This window comes from Tachyglossus aculeatus, chromosome 16 (genome assembly GCF_015852505.1).
Source record: "Tachyglossus aculeatus isolate mTacAcu1 chromosome 16, mTacAcu1.pri, whole genome shotgun sequence".
In the NCBI taxonomy this organism is placed as follows: Eukaryota; Metazoa; Chordata; class Mammalia; order Monotremata; family Tachyglossidae; genus Tachyglossus; species Tachyglossus aculeatus.
The window spans coordinates 48,095,560-48,123,529 of NC_052081.1; the positions used below are offsets into that span (position 1 = coordinate 48,095,560).

At 54.3% G+C, this 27,970-nt stretch overlaps 1 protein-coding gene across 2 annotated transcripts in view; it reads left to right on the forward strand.

Moving 5' to 3' along the window:
- The window catches only part of RPS6KA1 (ribosomal protein S6 kinase A1), a 51,990-nt gene extending 24,328 nt beyond the window's left edge, over positions 1-27,662 (forward strand). The window contains exons 3-24 of one of the 2 annotated variants that reach the window (XM_038757748.1): positions 3,396-3,449; positions 4,371-4,431; positions 5,474-5,590; positions 7,556-7,637; positions 7,860-7,940; positions 8,373-8,452; positions 10,107-10,213; positions 11,229-11,266; positions 11,370-11,512; positions 13,073-13,143; positions 13,288-13,376; positions 14,122-14,186; positions 16,904-17,006; positions 18,626-18,756; positions 19,056-19,181; positions 19,261-19,350; positions 21,214-21,372; positions 22,286-22,447; positions 25,231-25,307; positions 25,430-25,547; positions 26,224-26,361; positions 27,037-27,662. In XM_038757748.1, coding sequence (XP_038613676.1) covers positions 7,607-7,637; positions 7,860-7,940; positions 8,373-8,452; positions 10,107-10,213; positions 11,229-11,266; positions 11,370-11,512; positions 13,073-13,143; positions 13,288-13,376; positions 14,122-14,186; positions 16,904-17,006; positions 18,626-18,756; positions 19,056-19,181; positions 19,261-19,350; positions 21,214-21,372; positions 22,286-22,447; positions 25,231-25,307; positions 25,430-25,547; positions 26,224-26,361; positions 27,037-27,159 — 1,932 coding nt within the window. In that variant the 5' untranslated portion in view covers positions 3,396-3,449; positions 4,371-4,431; positions 5,474-5,590; positions 7,556-7,606 and the 3' untranslated portion in view covers positions 27,160-27,662. The remainder of the gene's footprint in view (positions 1-3,395; positions 3,450-4,370; positions 4,432-5,473; positions 5,591-7,555; positions 7,638-7,859; positions 7,941-8,372; positions 8,453-10,106; positions 10,214-11,228; positions 11,267-11,369; positions 11,513-13,072; positions 13,144-13,287; positions 13,377-14,121; positions 14,187-16,903; positions 17,007-18,625; positions 18,757-19,055; positions 19,182-19,260; positions 19,351-21,213; positions 21,373-22,285; positions 22,448-25,230; positions 25,308-25,429; positions 25,548-26,223; positions 26,362-27,036) is intronic. The other variant, XM_038757747.1, reaches the window with a different exon arrangement.
- The last annotated feature ends 308 nt before the right edge of the window (positions 27,663-27,970 follow it).

Sequence of the window (27,970 nt, forward strand, 5' to 3'; positions counted from 1 at the left end):
GCACTTTCGAGGGCTGGCAGAACGGGCTTCAGGTGGGCTCCCCTCTGCCCCCGGGCCGGAGACGCCTTTGCAGCACAGACACCTTTGCCCCCAGCAAAGCAGCAGCCCAAGCCCCTCGAGGGCCTGGGGTTGGAGCCACTTTATGCAGTGTAGACACTTTTGCATCCTGCTAAGCGGCAGCTCAGGATCCCTGGGGTATCCAGACTGCACCCCACTCGTTCTAGAGGGGCCCGGGGCTCAGGCCCAGTAAGCAGGGCCAGGCCGGGTATGGGGCAGCGTGGGCCAGGCCGGGGTCTACCGGAGATGGGGGTCCGGGCCGATCGCCCCAGCAGAAGGCACAGGGAGAGGAAAAGAGCATCTTTCGAAACCTCCGGCTGCGGCCGGGCCAAGCGAGGCGTTATCTGATGGGCTGCTGGGGCCCTGCGGGAAGTTTTGAGCTGTGGGCAGAGGGTGGGGAGGGGACGACCTCTGCGCCGTTCCTGTTCGGCAAGGGGCAGGCCGGGCCTGGGGGAAGGCCCAGAAGCCCCCTTCCTCCCGGCCCGACCCCTCCTCCCCTCCTGAGGTGGTCCCCCACTCCCCCCACCCCTCACCCAAGCCCCTGCTTTGACCCAGAAGGCGGCCTCCTCTGCCACCTGTCCGCTGTGTGACCTTGGGCAAGTCGCTTCACTCCTCTGGGCCTCAGTTCCCTCATCTGTAAAATGGGGATTAAGATTGTGAGCCCCACATGGGACAACCTGATCACCTTGTATCCTCCCCAGTGCTTAGAACAGTGCTTTGCACGTAGTAAGCGCTTAACAAATAGCAAAATTATTATTATCTTCTAGACTGTGAGCCCACTGGGTAGGGACTGTCTCTATATGTTGCCATCTTGTACTTCCAAAGCGCTTAGTACAGTGCTCTGCACACAGAGAGTGCTCAATAAATATAATTGATTGATTGATTATCATTATTATTATTACCCTAGCTCTTAGAACAGTGCTTGGCACATAGTAAGCACTTAACAAATACCATCATTATCATTAAAGGAATCTCCACTTAAGCCCCAGTGGTTTTAAGTGGGCTTTCCTAGAGTGGGGTCTAGCAGATAATAATAATAATAATAATGATGGTATTTGTTAAGCGCTTACTATGTGCCAAGCACTGGTCTAAGCGCTGGCGTAGATACAAGGTAGACAGAATGTCCCACATGGGGCTCACGGTCTTAATCCCCATTTTACAGATGAGGGAACTGAAACACAGAGAAGTTAAGCGGCTTGCCCACAGTCACACAGCAGACACGTGGTGGAGACGGAATTAGAACCCTCGTCCTCTGACTCCCAAGCCCCTCTTTCCACTAAGCTACATTGTATTTGTTAAGCGCTTCTTTTGTGCCACTGAGTGCTAGGGTGGTTAGCAGCAAATCAAGTTAGACCCAGTCCCTGTCCCACGTGGGGATCACGATGTCAATCCCCATTTTCCAGATGAGGCACAGAGAAGTGATGTGACTTGCCCACGGTCAATCAATCAATCAATCATATTTATTGAGCGCTTACTGTGTGCAGAGCACTGTACTAAGCGCTTGGAAAGTGCAAGTTGGCAACAAATAGAGACGGTCCCTACCCAGCAGTGGGCGGTCAGACAGCGGACAAGTGGCGGAGCCGGGATTTGAACCCACGACCTCTGATTCCCAAGCCCGGGCTGTTGCCACTAAGCCACGCTTAGTGGAGCCGGGATTCGAACCGAGGTCCTTCTGTCTCCCAGGCCCGAAATCTATCCGTTAGGCCGGGCTGCTTCTCGGCTAGCTAGCTGAGCTCTCCGGGTGGCCGGGAGAGCCGGGATTTGCTCCCTGGGCATCCCGGGACTGGATGGTCCAGCAGCCTGGCCCAGAAAACCAATCAGTCATGGAGCGATTTCTGTGTCCAGAGCCCTGTATGTACTAAGCGCTTGGTAAAGTACAATACAGTACGAGGTTGGAAGATGGGTTCCCCTATCCACAACAAACTCACAATCGAGAGGGAAAGCCACCGTGCCCAGCCGGGTTTCTCCCTGTACCCTTTGATCTCACCCCAAGCATTTTTTTAAATCATCATCATCAATCGTATTTATTGAGCGCTTACTATGTGCAGAGCACTGTACTAAGCGCTTGGGAAGTACAAATTGGCAACATCTAGGGACAGTCCCTACCCAACAGTGGGCTCACAGTCTAAAAGGGGGAGACAGAGAACAAAACCAAACATACTAACAAAATAAAATAAATAGAATAGATATGCACAAATAAAATAAATAAATAGAGTAATAAATATGTACAAACATATATACATATATACAGGTGCTGTGGGGAAGGGAAGGAGGTAAGATGGGGGGGATTGAGGGGGGACGAGGGGGAGAGGAAGGAAGGGGCTCAGTCTGGGAAGGCCTCCTGGAGGAGGTGAGCTCTCAGCAGGGCCAAATAGTATTTCCTAAGCGCTTACTTGTACCAGGCACTGTACTAAGCGCTGGGGTAGATACAAGCCAATCAGATTTGTCTGTGCCATGTGGGGCTCGCAGCCTTAATTCCCATTTTACAGGTGAAGTAACTGAGGCCCAGAGGAGTGAAGTGATTTGCCCAGGTCACACAGCAGACAAGTGGAGGAGCAATCAATCAATCAATCAATCAATCGTATTTATTGAGCACTTACTATGTGCAGAGCACTGTACTAAGCGCTTGGGAAGTACAAATTGGCATCACATAGAGACAGTCCCTACCCAACAGTGGGCTCACAGTCTAAAAGGGGGAGACAGAGAACAGAACCAAACATACCAACAAAATAAAATAAGTAGGATAGAAATGTACAAGTAAAATAAATAAATGAATAAATAAATAGAGTAATAAATAGAGCAGGGATTAGAACCCATGACCTTCCGATTCCCAGGCCTGGGCTCTAGCCATTAGGGCTCGCTGCTTCTTTCCTATTCAGCCCCAGGCGGGAAAGCGGCAGGGAGGGCCTGGGTGAGCCGGGTGGGCCCTTAGGGAGCCGGCGGTGGGCTCGGAGCTCCGGGGTCCCATTGTCGAGCTCGGCCGCGGCCTGGCAGGGTGACCTTGGGTAAGTCACTTCCCTTCTCCGGCCTCCCGTTTCCCCATCTGGTATCCGGGCCCCAAACACGGGGGCGGAAGAGAAAGAGGGATGAGGGGTGGGTCTCGAGCGGAAGCCTGGGATTTCAGGGTGCCTGGTGGGAGCCTCTGCCCACCCGGCTCCCCCTCTCCTTCTCCCCGGAACCCCTCGGGAGGGCCGGGCTGAGGTCCGAGGAGCCTCTCCTTCCTTCTCTTCTGGCCGGACAGAGAGGAAGTGTCTCGACGGCCCCGGGCCCCAAGCAGAAGTCCCTCAGGACCCGGAACTGGGCCCAGCGCTGACCCTCTCTCCCTCCCCATGATGCAGGCCAAGAGCGACTACGTTTGGCTGGAGAGATCCGCGGTGGACTCCGCCAGGAAGGTGAGAGGAGGGGGCCGTGGGGGTGGGGGGCCGAGAGGTCAGATCGTGGGTCATCGTCTCGGTTCACGGATATGTGGGGAAGGGGCGTGCGCGCTCGGGGTCGCCGCTGCCTCGCGCCCCGAGCCTGGCCCCACGTGTCCCTCGCGCTGGGAGGAGCCGCGGTTTCACGTGGCCGCGGTGGGACGTCATTTACCGGAGTTGTCCCCGCAGTCCGCCCACCCGTGGGTTTCCGTCGCGCGTGGTTGCTCCCCTCCGAGCTGCCGTCCCGCCGATGGGAGTCGCCCGGGAGTGGGAAGGCCGGACCCCGGGGACGAGGGGTCCGAGTGGACCCAGGGCCGGATTTTCCTCAAGTGCCCTGAAGCCGCCCTTCCCCACTCCCCCCGAGTTTCAAGTGGCTCTTCCCAGTGGTGCTCGGAGCCCTTGCCCGACTTCCTCCGCCATCCCTGGCGCCGGGGGGGGCGGTCACCGCCGGGCATCGGCTCCTATCAACCGGGAGGCCTGGGCCTAGCTGGGCGCCGGGGGCTTTCCCTCTCTCAGGTGGATGGGTGGGGGGAGGACTGGAACCACCATGATGCTTCCTGAAGAAAGGAAAAGTTAGGGGGGACCCGACCCCCAGGAAACCACAGCCTGCTTGGGGGGTGGGGGCACTGCTCTGCTCTTTCTGTGCCTCTCTGTACCGCATATCCGCCTGCGGCCCGGCCCCCCTTTCCGCCCCCACCTGCAGCGCCGCCCCCCCCACCCTCCTCCGGTCCTCTTCCCGGCCCTGGGTTTGCCGCACCCCACCCCCCGCCCCGAGCGTCGGCCCCGTCGGCTGCCATGCTGCTGGGGGACGGGCGACCCCGTCACTCGGCGGGCCCGGAGAATGGACAGGGACTCCAAGTTGCCCCGCTTCCGCACCTTCTTTACCCTGTGGCTGCACAGGAAGCCCCGCGAGAAGCCGTGCCAGAGGCCCTTGCCCGACCTCGGCCAGCCCGGCGACGTGGTTCGTACCTCCAGGGGGTCGTGGGGGGTCGTGGGGGTCACCCCGAGGGGCAGGATCGGGGCTTCTCGTCTGTCCCCTCTTGGCCCGAGCTGCTGTGTGAGCTTGGGCTAGCAGCTTTCCCTCTCTGGTCTCGCTTTCCCCCACCCCAGCTAGAGGGAGAATGTGGAGCAGAGGTGCCAGGGGGGAAGGGGTTAGAGTCTTCCCCCAGGACTGGCGAGTAGCAGAGACCACCGGCCCGGGGATGCAGAGAGGGGAAGCAGAGGAGGGACACTTTCTGGGGCGCTGAGGCGGAGGATTCTGGACCCGTGGGGCGGGGGGCATTGCTGGGCCGAACCTAGAGGGGTGGCACCGGCGGGGGCTCGCCTACAACACGACCACCCTGGCTGTTCTGATGGGCCGACATCCAGGCCCTGCGTCCCAGTCAGTCCGTCAACCGTCAGTCGATGGTAGCCCCCGGCTTCCGGTGGGGTGCCAGCGAGCGGCCGGCAGACCCCAGCCCCGTTCCCTTCCGCCGTGGGCTGGGGGGCAAGGCAGCCGGGCCGGGTGTCGAGGTACGGGCCGGGCAGAGCTGCCAGCCGAACAAAGGCCCCAAAATAATCCCCCCCGGGGCTTCAGGGCGCGGACAGACTTCCTCTTGTGGTGGGAGGGAGGGGAGGAGGGGAGGACAAGATGGGGGAACCACATCCGACACCCCCGAGGGGGTGGCCAGGGACCGCCCTTCCTGAAGATCCTGGGACTTTGGGTCACCGAGGGGCAGGGCCCACGGGGTCGGGTGGTGGGGGAGCGAGGCTCGGCCTAATGTGGCATCCCCCTCTCCGCCGGGCTCTGGGGCCGGTGCCAACTGAGGAGGCCCGCTGGGGCTGGCCCGACTCTGGCAGGGGCTCCCACCCCCGGAGCGCAGCCGGCTCGCCAGACGGGCCCGGTCCTTGTTGGCCAGCAGCGGCCCTGCGTCGCGCGACGCGATGGAGCCCGACTGGTACCGTGCCCGTGGCCTGGGGCTGTCCCGGAGCCGCCCCCCGAGCTCTGGCTCACCCTCCCGCAGGACGAAGGAGTGGTCAAGGAGATCCACATCACACACCACGTGAAGGAAGGGTCGGAGAAGGCCGACCCGTCCCAGTTTGAGCTCTTGAAGGTGCTGGGCCAGGGCTCCTTCGGCAAAGTGAGTCCGGCGCCGGCCCCGGGGAGGGCCGGGCTCGGGGCCGTGGGGGCGGCGGGCCCTCAGGGGAGCCACTTGCCAAGCCGGTGGCCAGGGGAGGGGGACACCGTACAGCTCGGGGGGGAGGAGAGGATAAAACAACCTGAAATTCTGTTACCCCAAGTACTCCCACATGAGAAGCAACGTGGCGTAGTGGCTGAGCACGGGCCTCGGAGTCAGAAGTTCATGGGTTCTAATCCCAGCTCTGCCACTTGTCTGCTATCGTAATAATAATAATAACGATGGCATTTGTTAAGCGCTTACTATGCGCAAAGCACCGTTCTAAGCGCTGGGGAGGATACAGGGTGACCGGGTTGTCCCACGTGGGGCTCACAGTCTTCATCCCCATTTTACAGATGAGGGGACAGGCACAGAGAATAATAAATAATATAATAATGGCATTTATTAAGCACTTACTATGTTCAAAGCACTGTTCTGAGTGCTGGAGAGGTTACAGGGTGATCAGGTTATCCCACGGGGGGCTCACTGTCTTAATCCCCATTTTACAGATGAGGGAACTGAGGCACAGAGAAGTTAAGTGACTTGCCCAAAGTCACACAGCTGACAGTTGGCGGAGCCGGGATTTGAACCCATGACCTCTGACTCCAAAGCCCAGGCTCTTTCCAATGAGCCACGCAGTGGAAGAGAAGCGAAGTGACTTGCCCAAGGTCACACAGCTGACAACTGGCAGAGCCGGGATTTGAACCCATGACCTCTGACTCCCAAGCCCAGGCTCTATCCATTGAGCCACGCTGCTTCTCGCTGTGTGACCTTGGGCAAGTCACTTAACTTCTGTGTAGCTCAGTTACCACATCTCTAACTGAGGGACTGTGAGCCCCACCTGGGACAGGGACTGTGTCCAACCCAATTTGCTTGTATCCACCCCAGCGCTTAATACAGTGCCTGCACATAGTAAGCGCTTAAAAAATACCATTATTATAATAATTATTATTAATCCCATCTCTGCCAATTGTCTGCTGTTTGACCTTGAGAAAGTCACTTAACTTGTACTTGAATTGTACTTTCCAAGTGCTTAGTACAGTGCTCTGCGCACAGTAAGTGCTCAATGAATACAATTGAATGAATGAATTAACTTCTGTGTCTGTTTCCTCATCTGTAAAATGGGAATTAAACACCTGTTCTCCCCTCCTACTAAGACTGCAAGCTTCATGTGGAGCAGGGACTGTGTCCAACCTGATTGACTTGTATCTACCCCAGCACTGAGAACAATGCTTGACACATAGTAAGCGCTTAGCAAATATATTAGTAATTAGTAATAATAATAATAATGATGATGGTATTTGTTAAGCGCTTACTCTGTGCAAAGCACTGTTCTAAGCATTGTGGGGGAAAGCAGGGTGATCAGGTTGTCCCACGTGGGACTCATAGTCTTAATTCCCATTTTACAGATGAGGGAACTGAGGCCTAGAGAATTCAAGTGACTTTCCCAAAGTCACACAGCTGACAGGTGGCGGAGCTGGGATTAGAACCCATAATATTAATAATAATAATAATAATAATATAATTATTGCACTTAGTCTCCATCCCACTCTTGGGAGTCAGGGAGAGACAGGGATGATCCTTCCCATTTTGCAGAGGGAGAAATGAGCACAGATTCGTTCGTTCAGTTGTATTTATTAAGTGCTTACTGCGTGCAGAGCATTGTACTGAGCGCTCTGGGAAGTGTCTTGCCCAAGGTCTCCCAGCAGGCCGGGGCAGAGCTGAGACTAGAACCTGTGCCTCAGAATGCAGTCTTCCCAGAGCCAGGTTGCACCCCTGGAGTTTCCTCCTTTCTCAGGATGTGGAGTGGGCGAAGGGGAGGCGGGACTTCTGCCGTGTGAAAGTGAGGTGGGGGTGGATGGACTGAGGGGACAGGGCGGCAGAGCCCCCGACTTGACCCCCATCTCCCCTTCCACCCGCATCCCCCAGGTGTTCTTGGTGAGGAAGGTAACCCAGCCAGACAGTGGGCACCTCTACGCCATGAAGGTGCTGAAGAAAGCCACGCTGAAGGGTGAGGGGGTGAGGGGGTGAGGGAGTCGTCCCGGCCCACAGGCACCGTGTCATTCCTTGAGCAGAGATGGGCCCAATGTGGGGGTTGAGGGGGTACAGGGGTGAGGGCGGTGCCTCCCAGTTGAGGGGGTGGGCAGCGCCCATCGGGTGGTACTGGTGGGCATGAAAGAAGGGGTGAGGGGGGCGGGGAGGCCTCACCCCCGGCCCTCCCTCCCCCCTGCAGTGCGGGATCGCGTCAGGACCAAGATGGAGAGGGACATCCTGGCCGATGTGAACCACCCATTTGTGGTGAAGCTGCACTATGGTACGTGTTGTCGATCCTCGGCTGGTGGGCCGGCCCTTCCCGGGCCCCCTCTCCTCATGGAGCCTGGGGCTGGCTCTGCCCCCGACCCTCCCCCCAAATGCCCCATCCCATCAGACTCTTCAGACCGTGCCCTTTCTTCCACCCACCTCACAGCTGTAGACCCGAAAGGGTCTTGAGGTCATCAGGTCCAGCCCCCTGTCGCGAGGTGGGCAAATAACTGTACCGGCTGGACCGAAGGGCACTCGGCCATCCCTTTCGTCTCTCTCTGTGGTTCGGGAAGTACATCCCATCCCATCCCAATCCCTCCTGGTGCCGGTGAGGCCCAAGTGCCCCCGGGCTGAACAGCCCAACGACGGGTTTGCGGGGGCGCGAGGGGCGTGGAAATCCGAGCCCAGTGCCGGGTTCTGACCCCGGGGCACCCCCTCTCCCCAGCCTTCCAGACGGAGGGCAAACTCTATCTCATCCTGGACTTCCTTCGTGGAGGCGACCTGTTCACTCGGCTCTCCAAGGAGGTAAGTTGCCCCTTGCTAGCCACAGGGCTCGGGGGGCAGGGGGAGGAGGAAGGGGGATGCTAGGAGTGAAGCCGGAGGTCAGAGCGGGTCCCAGCTTGCCCCCTCCTACCACCCCTCGCTCCTCTCCTACTACTAGAGAAGCAGCGTGGCTCAGTGGAAAGAGCCCGGGCTTTGGAGTCAAAGGTCATGGGTTCAAATTCCGGCTCTGCCAATTGTCAGCTGGGTGACTTTGGGCAAGTCACTTCCCTTCTCTGGGCCTCAGTGCCCTCACCTGTAAAATGGGGATGAAGACTGGGAGCCCCCAGTGGGACAACCTGATCACCTTGTAAACTCCCCAGTGCTTAGAACGGTGCTTTGCACATAGTAAGCGCTTAATAAATGCCATGATAATTTATTATGTACAACCCAGCCCGAACACTTGGCTCCTCTAATGCCAACCTTCTCACTGTGCCTCCATCACATCTATCCCACCGCCGACCTCTCGCCCACATCCTGCTTCTGGCCTCAAACTGCTTCCCTCTTCACATTCGACAGACAGTGACTCTCCCCACCCTTCAAAGACTTACTGAAGGCCCATCTCCTCTGAGAGGCCTTCCCTGACTTAAGCCCTCCTCTCCTCTTCTCCGCATCGCCCTGATTTGCTTCTTTTCTTCATCCCCGCCCTCCCAGCCGCACAGCACTTTGTCCATAACTGACATTTTATATATTTGTATTGATGTCTGTCTCCCCCTCTAGACTGTAAGCTCGTTAATGGCCGGGGAGCGTGTCTGCTAATTCTGTTGCATGGTCCTCTCCCAAGTGCTTAGTACAGTGCTCTGCACACGTGAGCCCGCTGTTGGGTAGGGACCGTCTCTAGATGTTGCCAACTTGGACTTCCCAAGCGCTTAGTCCGGTGCTCTGCACACAGTAAGCGCTAAGTAAATACGATTGATTGATTGATTGATTGATGACCCAGACTGAGCCCCCTCCTTCCTCTCCCCCTCCACCCCCCCGCCTTACCTCAATCAATCAGTCAATCAATCATATTTATTGAGCTCTTCCTGTGTGCAGAGCACCGGACTAGGCGCTTGGGAAGTACAAGCTGGCAACATATAGAGACAGTCCCTACCTCCCTTCCCCACAGCACCTGTATATATGTTTGTACGTATTTATTACTCTATTTTACTTGTACATATCTATTCTATTTATTTTATTTTGTTAATATGTTTGGTTTTGTTGTCCGTCTCCCCCTTCTAGACTGTGAGCCCGCTGTTGGGTAGGGACCGTCTCTAGATGTTGCCAACTTGGACTTCCCAAGCGCTTAGTACAGTGCTCTGCACACAGTAAGCGCTCAATAAATACGATTGATTGATTGATTGATTGATAAGCGCTCCATAAATACGATGGATTGACTAAGTGCTGGAGGGGCTTACCGCTCGTTGAAACCGCTCTGGCTCCCCGCGGTATATCGGAGGTGGGATGGGAGGCGGCAGAGGATGAAGGAGGGCAGTGGCCGCCTCGACTACCGCCGCAGCCAGCCGAGAACCGAATCGGCTGCCCGGTCCGGGAATGGCGGGGTCTGGGGCTGGAGCGGGTAGGGGGCAGAGGTGGGGGGCAATGCCCTAAATTAGCCGCCCCAGACAGGATTTGGACCCCCCCACCCCCCTACCCCCAGGTGATGTTCACGGAAGAAGATGTGAAGTTTTACCTGGCGGAGCTGGCATTAGGGCTGGACCATCTGCACAACCTGGGCATCATCTACCGGGACCTCAAGCCAGAGAAGTGCGGCCCGCGGGGGCTCGGGCCTGGGTTGGTTGGACCGGGGCCGGGGTGGGATAGGGGGCTCAGTGGAAAGAGCACGAGCTTTGGAGTCAGAGGCCATGGGTTCTAATCCCGGCTCCGCCAGTTGTCAGCTGGGTGACTTTGGGCTACTTATTTCACTTCTCTGTGCCTCTGTTGCCTCATCTGGAAAATGGGGATTAAGACTTTGAGCCCCCTGTGGGACAACCTGATCATCTTGTAACCTCCCCAGCGCTTAAAACAGTGCTTTGCACATAGTAAGCACTTAATAAATGCCATTATTATTATTATTATTATATTCTCTGTGCCTCAGTTACCTCATCTGTAAAATGGGGATTAGGACTGTGAGCCCCCCGTGGGACAACCTGATCACCTTGTAACCTCCCCAGCGCTTAGAACAGTGCTTTGCACATAGTAAGCGCTTAGTAAATGCTATCATTATTATTATTATTATATTCTCTGTGCCTGTTACCTCATCTGGAAAATGGGGATTAAGACTGTGAGCCCCCCGTGGGACAACCTGATCACTCTGCAACCTCCCCAGCGCTTAGAACAGTGCTTTGCACATAGTAAGCGCTTAATAAATGCTATCATTATCATTATTGTTATTATATTCTCTGTGCCTCAGCTACCTCACTTGTAAAATGGGGATTAAAACTGTGAGCCCCCCGTGGGACAACCTGATCACCTTGTAACCTCCCCAGCGCTTAGAACAGTGCTTTGTACATAGTAAGCGCTTAATAAATGCTATCATTATTATTATTATTATTATATTCTCTGTGCCTCAGCTACCTCACTTGTAAAATGGGGATTAAGACTGTGAGCCTCCCATGGGACAACCTGATCACCTTGTAACCTCCCCAGCGCTTGGAACAGTGCTTTGCACATAGTAAGCGCTTCATAAATGCCATCATTATTATTATTATTAGCTGCAGGGAGTGGGTCTGTGGGCCAGTTGGCGTTGGCATTAACTCCTTCTCTCCCTCGCCCCTGCCAGCATCCTCCTGGACCAAGAGGGTCACATCAAGCTCACAGGTAAGCGGGCTGTGCCTCCCTCTGCCCGGGGAAGGGGGGCTCGTGCGGCCCGGCGGGGGGCCTCATGGCCTCGGTCGCTCTCTCTTCTCGCCCCCCGCCCCAGATTTCGGCCTGAGCAAGGAGGCCATCGACCACGAGAAGAAAGCCTACTCCTTCTGCGGCACGGTCGAATACATGGCGCCCGAAGTGGTCAGCCGCCAGGGCCACACGCACAGTGCAGACTGGTGGTCCTACGGGGTGTTGATGGTGAGGGGCCCGGGACCAGAAGACCCCTACCCCCCGACAAAATAGCGGCAGGAGGATGCGGGGGTGCCCAGGCAGTGACCCCAAGGGTGGTGACCATCCCGGGCGCTACGCAAAAGAAAGCGCTGCCCTTTCTCCCACGTCCCCGGCTCCCGGAGCCGACCCTTCTGGCTGGAGTGGGCCGCAGCGGGCCATCGAGTGGACCACGGTGGGCGACCGTCCTCCTCGTGCCCAGTTTGAGCCAAGCTCTGGCTCGCGCCACTCCCTCTATGCCATCTCTTGGGGCAGGGAGACCGCGGGAGTTTCGAAGACGGGCGAGTGGCCCTGGCTAGTGGGGCGGGCGTCTTGGTTGCCTCTAAGGACACACTCTCATTCATTCATTCCCTCGATCGCATTTATTGAGGGCTTACTGTGTAAGGTTCAGAGAAGCAGCGTGGCTCAGTGGAAAGAGCCCGGGCTTTGGAGTCAGTGGTCATGGGTTCAAATCCCAGCTCCGCCGATTGCCAGCTGGGTGACTTTGGGCAAGTCACTCCTCCGGGCCTCAGTTCCCTCATCTGTAAAATGGGGACTGGCTGTGAGCCCCCTGTGGGACAACCTGATCACCTTGTAGCCTCCCCAGTGCTTAGAACAGTGCTTGGCACATAGTATGCGCTTAACAAATGCCATTATTATTATTATTAAGGAGCACGGTACTAAGCACTTGGGAGCATACAGGACAAGCAGCAGGGCACAGTGGATTGAGCACGTGCCTGGGAGTCGGAAGGTCATGGATTTTAATCCCAGCTCCATCACTTGTCTGCTGTGTGACCCTGGGCAAGTCACTTCACTTATTTGGACCTCAGCGCCACTTTTTTTTATGGCATTTATTAGGCGCTTACTATGTGCAAAGCACTGTTCTAAGCCCTGGGAAGGTTACAAGGTGATCAGGTTGTCCCACGGGGGGCTCACAGTCTTAATCCCCATTTTACAGATGAGGTAACTGAGGCACAGAGAAGTTAAGTGACTTGCCCAATGTCACACAGCTGACAGTTGGCGGAGCCGGGATTTGAACCCATGACCTCCGACTCCAAAGCCCGGGCTCTTTCCATTGAGCCACACTGCTTCTCAGTGCCCTCATCTGGAAAGTGGGGATTGAGACGGGAAGCCCCACGTGGGATGGGGACTGTGTCCCCCTTGATTTGCTCGTATCCACCCCAGCGCTTAGTACAGTGCCTGGCACCTAGTAAGTGCTTAACAAATATCACAGTTATTATTATTATATTGCCTGGCACATAGAAAGTGCTCAACTAATCCAGTGCTTAGTAAGCACTTAATGCCAGTATTATTATTATTACTATTATTATCATTACTACAGTACAACAATAAAGAGACGCATTCCCTTCCCGCAACGAGCTTACAGTCTACGGGGGCTTCCGTGTGCACGCTTTTACCTGCCCCGAGCAGCTGCCCAGGAATTTGGGCGGATAAGGATGGCAGGGACTCCTGGATTCCCGGGGGTTGGGATTTGGGGAAGGTCAGGCTTAGCCTTTGGCCTGAGCATGTCCTACTGTCTCGCTCCCGCAGTTTGAGATGCTCACCGGCTCCCTGCCCTTCCAGGGGAAAGACAGGAAGGAGACGATGACGCTGATCCTCAAGTGAGAGCGCGGGAATCCGGGAAGGGGCGATGGGGTCGGGACCCATCCCTCTCTCCCGGCCCAGGGCCGCGGGAGAGGATTCCCGGGTGGGGGCCGGCGGCGGGCCCCTGTCCCCGCCTGACTGACAGGCGACTGGCATTGCAGGGCGAAGTTGGGGATGCCCCAGTTCCTGAGCAACGAAGCCCAGAGCCTTCTGCGCGCCCTGTTCAAGAGGAATCCTGCCAACCGTCTAGGTGGGCCGCTATGGGCGGCGGTGGGGGGCTCACCCTGGAGCGAGAGGGGGCAGAGGGCGTAGCGAGTGACCCCCGGGGCTCGAGTCCGTCCTGACAGAGTCCTCGGTATCATCGGCGGGGATGGGATTTTCGAGAAGCGGCCTGGCGTAGTGAGTACAGCGGGTTCTAATCCTGGTTCTGCCACATGCCCGCTGTGTGACCGCTATACCTCTCTGTGCCTCAGTTACTTCTGCTGGGAAATGGGGATTGAGACCGCGAGCCCCACATGGGGCAGGGACCGTGTCCAACCCGATTTGCTTTAGTACAGTGCTTGGCACATAGTAAGAGCTTAACAAATACCACAGTTATTTTGTCATTTTGGCGTAGGTGTGGCAGTGATGGTCAGCATGGCGTCACCCACACACCTCCCCACCTGGGACTAGCTGGCATCCACCTGGCACCCCAAAGCAGCCCTCTGAGTGACTAGGTGACTGAAAAAAAGGTGTCAGGACTTGGGAGTCAGAGGTCATGGGTTCAAATCCTGGCGCCGCCTCTCGTCAGCTGTGTGACTTTGGGCCAGTCACTTCTCTGCGCCTCAGTTACCTCGTCCGTAAAATAGGGATTAAGATTGGGAGCCCCCACGTGGGACAACCTGATCACCTTGTATCCTCCCCAGCACTTGGACCGGTGCTTTGCACATAGTAAGCGCATAACAAATACCAAAATTATCGTTATTGTTATTAAACTGGGGGTGCTGTCTACGCAGGGTCCGGCACCGACGGGGCGGAAGAGATCAAGCGCCACGTGTTCTACTCCACCATCGACTGGAACGTGAGTGTCCCCGTCCTGGGACGCTTCCGGCTGGTGGGCCGGGCCCCTTTCCTGGAAAGGCGTTGGGGACGGATACCCCATCATCATCATCATCATCATCAGTCGTATTTATTGAGCGCTTACTATGTGCAGAGCACTGTACTAAGCGCTTGGGAAGTCCAAATTGGCAACATATAGAGACAGTCCCTACCCAACATTGGGCTCACAGTCTAAGGGGGAGACAGAGAACAAAACCAAACATACTAACAAAATAAAATAAATAGGATAGATATGTACAAGTAAAATAAATAAATAAATAGAGTAATAAATATGTACAAACATATATACATATTTACAGGTGCTGTGGGGAAGGGAAGGAGGTAAGATCGGGGGATGGAGAGGGGGACGAAGGGGAGAGGAAGGAAGGGACTCAGTCTGGGAAGGCCTCCTGGGGGAGGTGAGCTCTCAGCAGGGCCTTGAAGGGAGGAAGAGAGCTAGCTTGGCGGATGGGCAGAGGGATTGGGGGCATTCCAGGCCCAGGGGATGACGTGGGCTGGGGGTTGATGGCGGGACAGGCGAGAACGAGGTACGGGGAGGAGATTAGCGGTGGAGGAGCGGAGGGTGCGGGCTGGGCTGGAGAAGGACAGAAGGGAGGTGAGGTAGGAGGGGGCGAGGGGATGGATGGACAGCCCTGAAGCCCAGGGTGAGGAGTTTCTGCCTGATGCACAGATTGATTGGTAGCCACTGGAGATTTTTGAGGAGGGGAGTGATATGCCCAGAGCGTTTCTGGACAAAGATAATCCGGGCAGCAGCATGAAGTATGGAGCCCCCAGGATGGCCACGGGGCCAAGCCAAGCGGAGCTGCTGGCCTGAGCCTCCCTCCTTACTTCCTTCCCCTCCCCACAGCACCTGTATATATGTTTGTACAGATTTGTTACTCTATTTGACTTGTACATATGTATTCTATTTATTTTATTTGGTTTACCTGTTCTGCTTTGTTGTCTGTCTCCCCCTTCTAGACTGTGAGCCCGCTGTTGGGTAGGGACCGTCTCTAGATGTTGCCAACTTGTAATAATAATGATAATAATAATAATAATAATGGCATTTATTAAGCACTTACTATGTGTGAGCACTGTTCTAAGAGCTGGGCACTGTTCCAAGCGCTTAGTCCAGTGCTGTGCGCACAGTAAGCGCTCAATAAATATGATTGAATGAATGAATGAATAAAGCACTTACTATGTGTGAAGCACTGTTCTAAGAGCTGAGAAGCAGCGTGGCTCAGTGGAAAGAGCCCGGGCTCTGGAGTCAGAGGTCATGGGTTCAAATCCCGGCCCTGCCAATTTTCAGCTGTGTGACTTTGGGCAAGTCACTTCACTTCTCTGGGCCTCAGTTCCTTCATCTGTAAAATGGGGATGAAGACTGTGAGCCCCCCGTCGGACAACCTGATCACCTTGTAACCTCCCCGGCGCTTAGAACAGTGTTTTTTTTTTCCCCTTTTAGACTGTGAGCCCATTGTTGGGTAGGGACTGTCTCTATATGTTGCCAATTTGTACTTCCCAAGTGCTTAGTACAGTGCTCTGCACATAGTAAGCACTCAATAAATACGATTGATGATGATGATGATGATGAAGAGCTGGGCACTGTTCCAAGCGCTTAGTCCAGTGCTCTGCACACAGTAAGCGCTCAATAAATATGATTGAATGAATTAATAATAATAATAATAATGATGGCATTTATTAAGCACTTACTATGTGCAAAGCACTGTTCTAAGCGCTGGGGAGGTTACAAGGTGATCAGGTTGTTCCACAGCGGGGCTCACAGTCTTCATCCCCATTTTACAGATGAGGGAACTGAGGCCCGGAGAAGTTAAGTGTCTTCATCATCATCATCATCAATCGTATTTATTGAGCGCTTACTGGGTGCAGAGCGCTGGACTAAGCGCTTGGAAAGTCCAAGTTGGCAACATATAGAGACGGTCCCAACCCAACAGTGGGCTCACAGTCTAAAAGGGGGAGACGGAGAACAAAACCAAACCTACTAACAAAATAAATAAATAGAATAGATATGTACAAGTAAAATAAATAAATGAATAGAGTAACAAATATGTACAAACAGAGGCCTTCCCAGACTGAGCCCCCCTTTTCCTCTCCTCCTCCCCATTCCCCCCACCCTACCTCTTTCCCCTCCCCACACCACCTGTATATATATTTGTACAGATTTATTACTCTATTTTACCTGTAAATATTTACTATTCTATTTATTTTGTTAACGATGTGCATTTAGCTTTAATTCTGTTCGTTCTGACGTCTCGACACCTGTCCGCTTGTTTTGTTTCGTTGTCTGCCTCCCCCTTCTAGACTGTGAGCCCGTTGTTGGGGAGGGACCGTCTCTCTATGTTGCCAACTTGTACTTCCCAAGCGCTTAGCACAGTGCTCTGCACACAGTAAGCGCTCAATAAATACGATTGAATGAATGAATATATACATATAAACGAAGTCACACGGCTGACAAGTGGCAGAGCCGGGGTTTGAAGCCTTGAGCTCCGACTCCAAAGCCCGGGCTGGTTCCACTGAGCCGCGCTGCTCCTCCTCTGAATGAATGAATGAATGAGTGAATGAATGAATGAGTGAATGAATGAATGAGCCCCTTCTCCCCCCGTAGAGAGGGAAGGGGGGCAGCTGAGTGGATTGGGGGTACGGGGGGTCCCTGGCCGACCTGGCAGGGTTCTTGTATCGCAGAAACTCTACCGTCGTGAGATCAAACCCCCGTTCAAGCCTGCCGTGGCCCAGCCCGATGACACCTTCTACTTTGACGCCGAGTTCACGTCCCGCACGCCCAAGGGTGAGCCCCTGCCTCCCCCATCGCCCCTGGCCAGAGGGGCTGGCCAGGCCCCTCTCTCTCTGCAGCCTGAGAAGCAGTGTGGCCTAGTGGGTGGAGCACAGGCGTGGGAGTCAGAAGGACCTGGGTTCTAATCCCGGCTCCGCCACTTGGGCGAGCCACTTCACTTCCCTGGGCCTCCGATACCTCAGCCGGAAAATGGGGATGAAGACTGTGAGCCCCATGCGGGGCAGGGACTGCGTTCAGCCTGATGACCTTGTATCTACCCCAACGCTTAGAACGGAGCTTGACACGGAGCCTGTTGTTGGGACCGTCTCTATATGTTGCCAACTTGTACTTCCCAAGCGCTTAGTACAGTGCTCCGCACACTGTAAGCGCTCAATAAATACAGTTGAATGGATGAGTGAACCAATATTCATTCATCCAGTCGTATTTGTTAATAATAATGATGGTATTTGTTAAGCGCTTACTAGGTGCCAAGCACTGTTCTAAGCGCTGGAGTAGACACAGGGTAATCAGGTTGTCCCACGTGGGGCTCACACTTTTAATTCCCGTTTTACAGATGAGGTAACTGAGGCACAGAGAAGTTAAGTGACTTGCCCAAGGTCACACAGCAGACATGTGGCAGGGGTGGGATTAAGTGCTTACTGTGTGCAGACCACTGTACTAAGCTCTTTGGAAAGAACAATACAACCGTAAATACAACAAGCTCACGGTCTGGAGTCGGGAAGGCAGATATCAATACAAAGGAATAAAATTACAGATATATAATAAGTGCTGTGGGATTAGAAGGGTGAGGAAGAGCAAAGGGAGCAAGTCAGGATGACGTAAGAGGGAGTGGGAGATAAGGAAAAGGGGGGCTTTGTCTGGGAAGGCCTCTTGGAGATGTCAATAAGGCTTTGAAGGGTCGGAGAGTCATTGTCTGTCATCATCATCATTATCATCAATTGTATTTATTGAGCGCTTACTGTGTGCAGAGCACTGGACTAAGCGCTTGGGAAGTCCAAGTTGGCAACATAGAGAGACAGTCCCTACCCAACAGCGGGCTCACAGTCTAAAAGGGGGAGACAGAGAAGAAAACCAAACATACTAACAAAATAAAATAAATAGAATAGATAGGTACAAGATAAATAGAGTAACAAATATGTACAAACATATATCCATATATACAGGTGCTGTGGGGAAGGGAAGGAGGTAAGATGGGGGGATGGAGAGGGGCACGAGGGGGAGAGGAAGGTAGGGGCTCAGTGTGGGAAGGCCTCCTGGAGGAGGTGAGCTCTCAGTAGGGCCTTGAGGGATTCAAGGGATTCAAAATCTGTCGGATTTTAGGAGGGAGGGCATTCCAGGCCGGAGGCGGGATGTGGGCCGGGGGTCGGCGGCGAGACAGGCGAGATGGAAGCACGGTGAGAAGGTTAGCGGCACCAGAGGAGAGAAGTGAGGTGAGATAGGAAGGGGAAAGGTGGACCGCTTTAAAGCCAATAGTGAGGAGTCCCCGTGATCATCTGCAGTGAGTCCCAGAACCCGCTGTCTGAGACTCCCTTTCCATCCAGTGCTGACGGGAGGAAGGGCGCCCCAGGCCTGGGATTCCTCCGCCAGCTGACAGTGGTTGCTCGCCCCCCCAGACTCTCCGGGGATCCCCCCAAGTGCTGGGGCCCACCAGCTCTTCCGCGGTTTCAGCTTCGTGGCCACGGGCCTGTTGGAGGAGGACGGTCAGGGGATGACCCCTCAGGCCCCCCTGCATTCGGTGGTGCAGGTATACCAGTAGTGGCGGCATCGGGGGCGCGGAGGGCATGGGATGGGGTTGGTTTGGGAGCCCCCCGCCCAATCTCTAGGCCTGGAAGTCTGTGAATGGAGGGAGGAGGGGACCGGGCCGGTGCCCAGGACGGTGGCTTCCCTGGGGTCTCGCCCTTGTTTCCCAGCTTCACCCTCCGACCCCCCAAACCCCCACTTGCCGGGTGAGACCGGACAAGGCCAGGAGGACTGAGAAGGTCTCCCCGAGGGCGTGGGGTTTTTTGGGAGGGCGGAGGACTCAGCCCCAAGTTTCCCCTGCAGCAGCTGCACGGGAAGAGCCTGGTGTTCAGCGACGGCTACTTGGTCAAGGAGACCATCGGCGTGGGCTCCTTCTCCGTGTGCAGGCGCTGCGTCCACAAGGCCACCAACACGGAGTATGCCGTCAAGGTCCGAGCCCCCCACGGGACCCCCAAGTCCCCCCTGCGACCAGGCTGCAGGTCCCCGCTCACCCCTCCCTTTCACCCAGGTGATTGACAAGGACAAGAGGGACCCCTCGGAGGAGATCGAGATCCTGCTGCGCTACGGCCAACACCCCAACATCATCACGCTGAAGGACGTGAGTGACGCAGAGAGGGCTGCTCGCCGGGATCTATGGCGCTGAACGTTGGAGTGGGGACGGGGCGGGAGGCGGGGGTGGACAGAATCCCAGCCGGGCTGGAAAGGGCGAACGGAATTGCTATTCCCGAAATCCCGCAGCTCCCTCGGGATGTTGGAACTGGAACGGGGCAGGAGGATGATGATGATGGTATTTGTTGAGCGCTTACTATATGCCAAGCACTGTTCTAAGCGCTGGGGGGGATATAAGGTAATCAGGTTGTCCCACGTGGAGCTCACGGTCTTAACTCCCATTTTACAGATGAGCTAACTGAGGCACAGAGAAGTGAAGGGACTTGCCCAAAGTCACACAGCTAACAAGTGGGGGAGCCAGGATTAGAACCCACGACCTCTGACTCCAAAGCCTGGGTTCTTGCCACTAGGCTATGCTGCTTCTCTGCTTCTCAGGATCAAACATGTACAAACATGTACATATATTTATGGAGCATGTGCTGTGGGCAGAGCACTGTACTAAGCGCTTGGGAAGTTGGGAAGCAGCGTGGCTCAGCGGAAAAAGCCCGGGCTTTGAAGTCACAGGTCATCGGTTCCCCGGCTCTGCCACTTGTCAGCTGTGTGACTTTGGGCAAGTCACTTCACTTCTCTGGGCCTCAGTTACCTCCTCTGTAAAATGGGGATTAAGACGGTGAGCCCCACGTGGGACAACCTGGTCACCTTGTAAATTCCCCAGCACTTAGAACAGTGCTTTGCACATAGTAAGTGCTTAATAAATGCCATCATTATTATTATTATTATTATTATTACAAAGTGGTTGATGATGATGATGATGGTATTTGTTAAGTGCTTACTATGTGCCAAGCACTGTTCTAAGTGCTGGGGTAGAGGCAGGGTAATCAGGTTGTCATTCATTCATTCAATTGTATTTATTGAGCGCTTACTGTGTGCAGAGCACTGTACTAAGCGCTTGGGAAGTCCAAGTTGGCAACATATAGAGACGGTCCCTACCCAACATATCCCACGTGGGCCTCACAGTCTTCACCCCCATTTTACAGATGAGCTAACTGAGGCCCAGAGAAGTGCAGTGACTTGCCCAAAGTCACACAGCTGACAAGTGGCGGAGCCGGGATTCGAACGCACGACCTCTCCCAAGCCCGGGCTCTTGCCACTAAGCCACGCTGCTTCTCTAAGTGGTTCTTGTCGGGTCACTGGGACGGAGGCAGGGATGGAGAGGGGAGAGTCAGGGGTGTTGGATGTTCCGGGCTGGGTCACTGTGGGAGAGTCAGGGATGGAGAAGGGAGAGTCAGGGGTGATGATTATCATCAATCGTATTTATTGAGCGCTTACTGTGTGCAGAGCACTGTACTAAGCGCTTGGGAAGTACAAATTGGCAACATATACAGTCCCTACCCAACAGTGGGCTCACAGTCTTAACAGGGGGAGACAGAGAACAAAACCAAACATACTAACAAAATAAAATAAATAGAATAGATATGTACAAGTTAAATAAATAGAGTAATAAATATGTACAAACATATATCCATATATACAGGTGCTGTGGGGAAGGGAAGGAGGTAAGATGGGGGGGATGGAGAGGGGGACGAGGGGGAGAGGAAGGAAGGGGCTCAGTCTGGGAAGGCCTCCTGGAGGAGGTGAGCTCTCAGTAGGGCCTTGAATTATCCATCCTGGGTCACTGGGGAGAGTCAGGGGTGTGGGATGACCCATCCCTCGCTATGAGGGCAGGTATCCAGGAGGGCTCCGCGTTGGAGACCATCGTGGGCCGCGTGGAGAGCAGATAAAGCGCTCACGCCTCACGTGCCGCCCCCGCCCTCTGACCGGGCTCACGTACTGGCGTCTCCCCGGGCCCCAGGTGTACGACGACGGGAAGCAGGTGTACCTGGTGACGGAGCTGATGCGGGGCGGTGAGCTACTGGATAGGATCCTGCGACAGAAGTTCTTCTCCGAGCGGGAGGCCAGCTCGGTCCTACACACTGTCTGCAAAACCGTGGAGTACCTACACTCACAGGGGGTCAGCCTCTTCCAGCGCGGTGTCTTCATTCTCCCACACCCTCCCCGGTCATCCATTCATGCAGTCAGTCGTATTTATTGGGCGCTTACTGCGGGCAGAGCACTGTACTAAGTACTTGGGAAAGGACGCACAACAGTAAACAGTGGCATTTCCTGCCCACAACAAGTTTGCAGTGTAGACAGGTGGAGGCAGGCATCGGTACAAATAATAAAATGACAGATAGGTACATTATAAGTGCTGTGGGGCTGGGATGGGGGGAAGAACAAAGGGAGCAAGTCGGGGCGACGCGGAAGGGAGTGGGAGAAGAGGAAAGGAGGGCTTAGGGAAGGCTTCTTGGAGGAGATGCACCTTCAATAAGGTTTTGAAGGGGGGAGAGTCATTGTCGGATTTGAGGAGGCAGGGCGTTGCGGGCCAGGGGACAGGCGAGATGGAGGCCCTTTGAGAAGGTTAGTACTATTCATTCATTCATTCAATCGTATTTATTGAGCGCTTCCTGTGTGCCGAGCACTGTCCTAAGCTCTTGGGAAGTCCAAGTTGGTAACATCTAGAGACGGTCCCTACCCAACCGTGGGCTCACAGTCTAGAAGAGCGAAGTGGGTTGTAGAAGGAGAGAAGCGAGGTGAGCCCACTTCTAGACTGTGAGTAGGGACCGTCTCTAGATGTTGACAACTTGGACTTCCCAAGCGCTTAGTACAGTGCTCTGCACACAGTAAGCGCCCAATAAATACGATTGAAAAAAAAAAAGGTAAGAGGGGGCAAGGTGACGGACTGCTTTAAAGCCAATAGTGAGGAGGTTTTGTTCGATACGCTGGAGTTTTCCTCCCCCTTTCCCTCCCGCACTCTTCCCCTTCCCCCTTCTTTCTCCCGCCCCACTCCCCCTGAGCTTCCGGGCCCCGTTCCCACTCCCCCCCAGGTAGTGCACCGGGACCTGAAGCCCAGCAACATCCTGTACGTGGATGAGTCCGGGAACCCCGAGTGCATCCGCATCTGCGACTTCGGCTTCGCCAAGCAGCTGCGCGCCGAGAACGGGCTCCTCATGACGCCCTGCTACACTGCCAACTTCGTAGCTCCGGAGGTGGGCCGGGGCGGGACGCGGGGCATGGGGGGCACCGCACCGGTCCGCCGGTTGCCCCGCTGGGGCCGTGGGGGAGGATGACGGGCCTCCCGGGGGCCGCTCGCGGGGACCTCGGACTCTGGCCTTGGCTAAGGCCCGGATCTGGGCGGTGGGATTCAATCAATCAATCCTCACCATCAGTGGTATTTATTGAGCGCTTACTGTGTGCAGAGCACCGTACTAAGCGCTTGAGGGAGGACGATGAAACAGAGTTCATAGACAGGTTCCCTGGCCGCAGCATGCAGCAAGCATGTTAGTATGTTGGTTTTGTTCTCTGTCTCCCCCTTTTAGACTGTGAGCCCACTGGTGGGTAGGGACCGTCTCTATATGTTGCCAACTTGGACTTCCCAGGCGCTTAGTACAGTGCTCTGCACCCAGTAAGCGCTCAATAAATACGATTGATGATGATGATGATGACTGTCTCTATATGTTGCCAACTTGGACTTCCCAAGCGCTTCGTACAGTGCTCTGCACCCAGTAAGCGCTCAATAAATACGATTGATGATGATGATGATGACTGTCTCTATATGTTGCCAACTTGGACTTCCCAAGCGCTTAGTACAGTGCTCTGCACCCAGTAAGCGCTCAATAAATACGATTGATGATGATGATGATGATAGAGCCCAGGCACGGGAATCATAGGGTCATGGGTTCAAATCCCAGCTCCGCAACTTGTCTGCTCTGTGACCCTGGGGAAGTCACTTCACTTCTCTGTGCCTCAGTTTCCTCGCCGGTAAAATGGGGGATTAAGACTGTGAGCCCCGTGTGGGACCGGGACTGCGTCCAACCCGGTTATCTTGTACCCACTCCAGAGCTTAGAACAATGCCTGGCCCATAGTAAGCACTTAATAAATACCATCATTATGATTATTATCATTATGAACAAGATTATGGTATAAGAGGGGAGACAGGCAATATTATAATTAAGTTATGGATATGGACAGAAGTGCATTGGGGCTAAAAGTGGGGTGAACATCAGATGCCCAGAGGTCACAGATCCAAGTTCGTAGATGATGCAGAACTGAGAGGGAGACAAGGAAAAGAGGGCTTAATCTGTGGTATTTATTGAGTGCTTACTAGGTGCAGAGCATTCACTCATTGTCGTATTTATTGAGCGCTTATTGTGTGCACTGTATTAAGTACAATGTAACGGAGTTGGTAGGCACATTCCCTTCCCACAACAAGCTTACAGTCAAGTGGAGACAGACATTAATATAAATAATAATAATAATGATGGCATTTATTAAGCGCTTACTATGTGCAAAGCACTGTTCTAAGCACAGGGGAGCTTACAAGATGATCAGGTTGTCCCGCAGGGGGCTCACAGTCTTCATCCCCATTTTACAGATGAGGGAACTGAGGCCCAGAGAAGTGAAGTGACTTGCCCAAAGTCACACAGCTGACAATTGGTGGAGCCGGGATTTGAACCCATGACCTCTGACTCCAAAGCCCGGGCTCGTTCCACTGAGCCACGCTGCTTCTCTAAATAGATATCTAGATAAGTGCTGTGGGGCTGAGGAAGGGGTAAAAAAAATCCAAGCGGAAGGATGTCGCAGAAGGGAGTGGGAGAAGAGGAAATGAGGGCTTAGTTGGGGAACTTGAGGTGTTGGGGTTAATCAGGGAATAATAATAATAATAATAATGGCATTTATTAAGCGCTTACTATGTGCAAAGCACTGTTCTAAGGGCTGGGGAGGTTACAAGGTGATCAGGTTGTTGTTGGGTAGGGACCACCTCTATATGTTGCCGACTTGTACTTCCCAAGTGCTTAGTACAGTGCTCTGCACACAGTAGGTGCTCAATAAATACGATCGATTGATTACTATTATTAATTATATATTGATATTATTAATATTATTAATATAATCAATTACATTAACACATTTATTAATTATATTATATTACAATATATAATTATGATATAATATACAATATATTATATACAATCATGTAATGCATAATATTATAGTATTATAATTATATTATATATTATAACATTATATGATCATATAATATAATAATATTATAATAGATGATTATATATTATATAATATATAATATAATTATAATGCTATAATACTATGCCTTACATGACCATATATAATATATTATATATCATAATATATAATTGTATATGATTATGATATAATATATAATATATTACATAATCATGTAATGCATAATATCATGGTATTATAATTTTATTATATATTATATATTATAACATTATAACATATAATATAATAATATATGATTATATATTACATATAATCTGTAATATAATTATAATATATAATGTAATTGTATACCATTATATGTGCAATATATTAATTATAAATGGAATTATTAATTGATATTGATATTAATATTGTTATTGTCAGGGAAGGCCCCCCTGGAGGTGGTGACTTTCCAGGAGGTTTTGGAGGAGGGGCTCTGGGGCTCCTCTGGCCAATCACCAATCATCATCATCATCAATCGTATTTATTGAGCGCTTACTATGTGCAGAGCACTGTACTAAGCGCTTGGGAAGTACAAACTGGCAACATATAGAGACAGTCCCAACCCAACAGTGGGCTCACAGTCTAAAAGGGGGGGACAGAGAACAAAACCAAACAGACTAACAAAAGAAATGTTTCCCCAATGTGGTTCTGCATGGTGAGGGGGGCCTGGGTCCCAGAGATCAGGACGGGGCCCACCCACCCCAAACCCACCGGCCCCTCCCTCCCAATCTGCCTCCCGCCCAGGTCCTGAAACGCCAGGGCTACGACGTGGGCTGTGACATCTGGAGCCTGGGCATCCTGCTGTACACCATGCTGGCTGGGTAAGGGCCCGGAGACGACGACGGCAGCGGCGGCGGCGGCCCGGGCGGCGCAGGCGGGCACAGAGGGGTGGGTACGGGGCAGGAGGTCGGGAGCCCACACGGCTCTGGCATTGACCTTTCAGATACACCCCGTACGCCAACGGTCCCAACGACTCCCCCGAGGACATCCTGATGCGAATCGGCAGGGGCAAGTTCACCCTGAGCGGGGGCAACTGGGACACGATTTCCGAGATGGCCAAGGTGCGGCCCCACCTCTTCCCCATCCCACTCTCCTCCTCTTCCCCTGTAATAATAATGGCAATTTTTAAGCTCTTACTATGTGCAAAGCCCTGTTCTCAGCACTGGGGAGGTTGCAAGGTGATCAGGTTGTCCCACCGGGGGCTCACGGTTTTAATCCCCGTTTTACGGATGGGGTAACCGAGGCCCAGAGAATCAATCAATCAATCAATCAATCATATTTATTGAGCGCTTACTATGTGCAGAGCACTGTACTAAGCGCTTGGGAAGTACAAATTGGCAACACATAGAGACAGTCCCTATGTCCCTATGGGACAGTCCCTACCCAACAGTGGGCTCACAGTCTAAAAGGGGGAGACAGGGGGAGACAGGGAACAGTCAAGTGACTTGCCCAAAGTCACCCAGCTGACAGGTGGCGGAGCCAGGATTTGAACCCATGACTCTGACTCCTCTTTCCACTGAGCCACGCTGCTTCTTTTAGACTGTGAGCCCACTCACAGTTGGGTAGGGACTGTCTCTAGATGTTGCCAACTTGGACTTCCCAAGCCCTTAGTCCAGTGCTGTGCACACAGTAAGCGCTCAATAAATACGATTGATTGATTGATTCCCGTGCGGGCTTCCCCGCCGTGCCCCAAACATACACCCCACCCCACCCCGGGCCCTGTCTGTCTCCGCGCAGGATCTGGTTTCCAAAATGCTCCATGTGGATCCACATCAGCGACTCACGGCCCTCCAGGTTCTGCAGCACCCATGGATCACGCAGAAGGACAAACTCCCCCAGAGCCAGCTGAGCCACCAAGATGTGCAACTGGTGAAAGTAAGGAGCTCCACTTCTCCCCGCCCGGGGTGTCTAAGCAAGCCCAAGGGAGGGGACGTCCCCGGAGGCCTCTGGCCGGGTCCGGACGCTCACCGTCATCATCATCAGTCGTATTTATTGAGCGCTTACTGTGTGCAGAGCACTGGACTAAGCGCTTGGGAAGTCCAAGTTGGCAACATATAGAGACAGTCCCTACCCAACAGTGGGCTCACAGTCTGAAAGGGGGAGACGGAGAACAAAACCAAACATGCTAACAAAATAAAATAAATAGAATAGATATGTACAAATAAATAGAGTAAAAAAATCTGTACAAACATATATCCATAGATACAGGTGCTGTGGGGAAGGGAAGGAGGTAAGATGGGGGGGATGGAGAGGGGGACGAGGGGGAGAGGAAGGAAGGGGCTCAGTCTGGGAAGGCCTCCTGGAGGAGGTGAGCTCTCAGCAGGGCCTTGAAGGGAGGAAGAGAGCTAGCTTGGCGGATGGGCAGAAGGACTGGGGGCATTCCAGGCCCGGGGGATGACGTGGGCCGGGGTCTAGAGGGGCAGACAGGCAGAATCAGGCTGCACAGACTGGATATTCAGGGGAGCAGGAGGAAAGCAGGCGAGGTCCCCGCTGCCCCACAGAGCTGGTGGGGGGCTGACCCGCCGCCCCCGCCGGTCTCTCTGCCCCCAGGGCGCCGTGGCGGCCACCTACTTCGCCCTCAACAGCTCCAAGCCGACCCCCAAGCTGAAGCCCGTCGAGTCGTCCATTCTGGCGCAGCGGAGGGTCAAAAAGCTGCCGTCCACCACACTGTGAGCCCCCCGACCCTCCAGGCCCCGGCCCAGGGCGGACTGGGCACGGTGCCGGAAGCGGGCCGGAGCCGGACGAGAGCCGGACAGGAGCGGGAACCGTCGCTGGAGAGGAGCATCTCCACTAGGTCCCTCATCCATGCGGGCGGGAGGAGGAGGGCCAGGTGGCTCCTGACAGCGGGGCCCAGCAAGGACACGCGGCCCCGGGGCTTCCTCTGGCTCGCTGTCTGGGCGTCCCACCCCCTGACGGGCTGCTGGGCGGCCTGGGGGGCAACACGGCGACCCCTTTCCCGAAGGGCGGCCCTTGGCCTGTGGCCCCTCAGCCTGGATCTGAATTCTCGCTCTGTGCGGTCCTTCTGAAACCTAGGGCCAACTGGCCACACTCTGCCCCCCTCTCCCCCCCCGGCCCTCACAGACGCTGGACTCCCCGATGCCTTCGGACTTTCCGGTCCTTTCGCCGGCCCCTCCTGCCGCTGGGACCTTGGGCCCCTGACGCGAGGGGGAGGGAAAAGTGGGCGGTGGGGCGGGGGGCATGATCTCCTGGCGTGCAGGGGGACTCGGGAGGGGTGGGCAGGCCCAGGTGGGGTGGTGAGGCCAGGGTGGCCTTTGGTAGGCCCGGGTCGCTACCCCGGAGCGGGAAGACGGGGCTGGACTTGATGTCGGCAGCTGACTTTTGAGCAGGGCCTGGACACTCAGTGCCCACCTGTGTAGGATCGGACTAATAAATTCTTTCAGAATGGAGGAGGAGGTTGGCTCCGTGCTGCTTGGGCTCCTGACCCGGACTCCGAGCGGGGTCGGTCGGGTCCGGCCTTGACCCC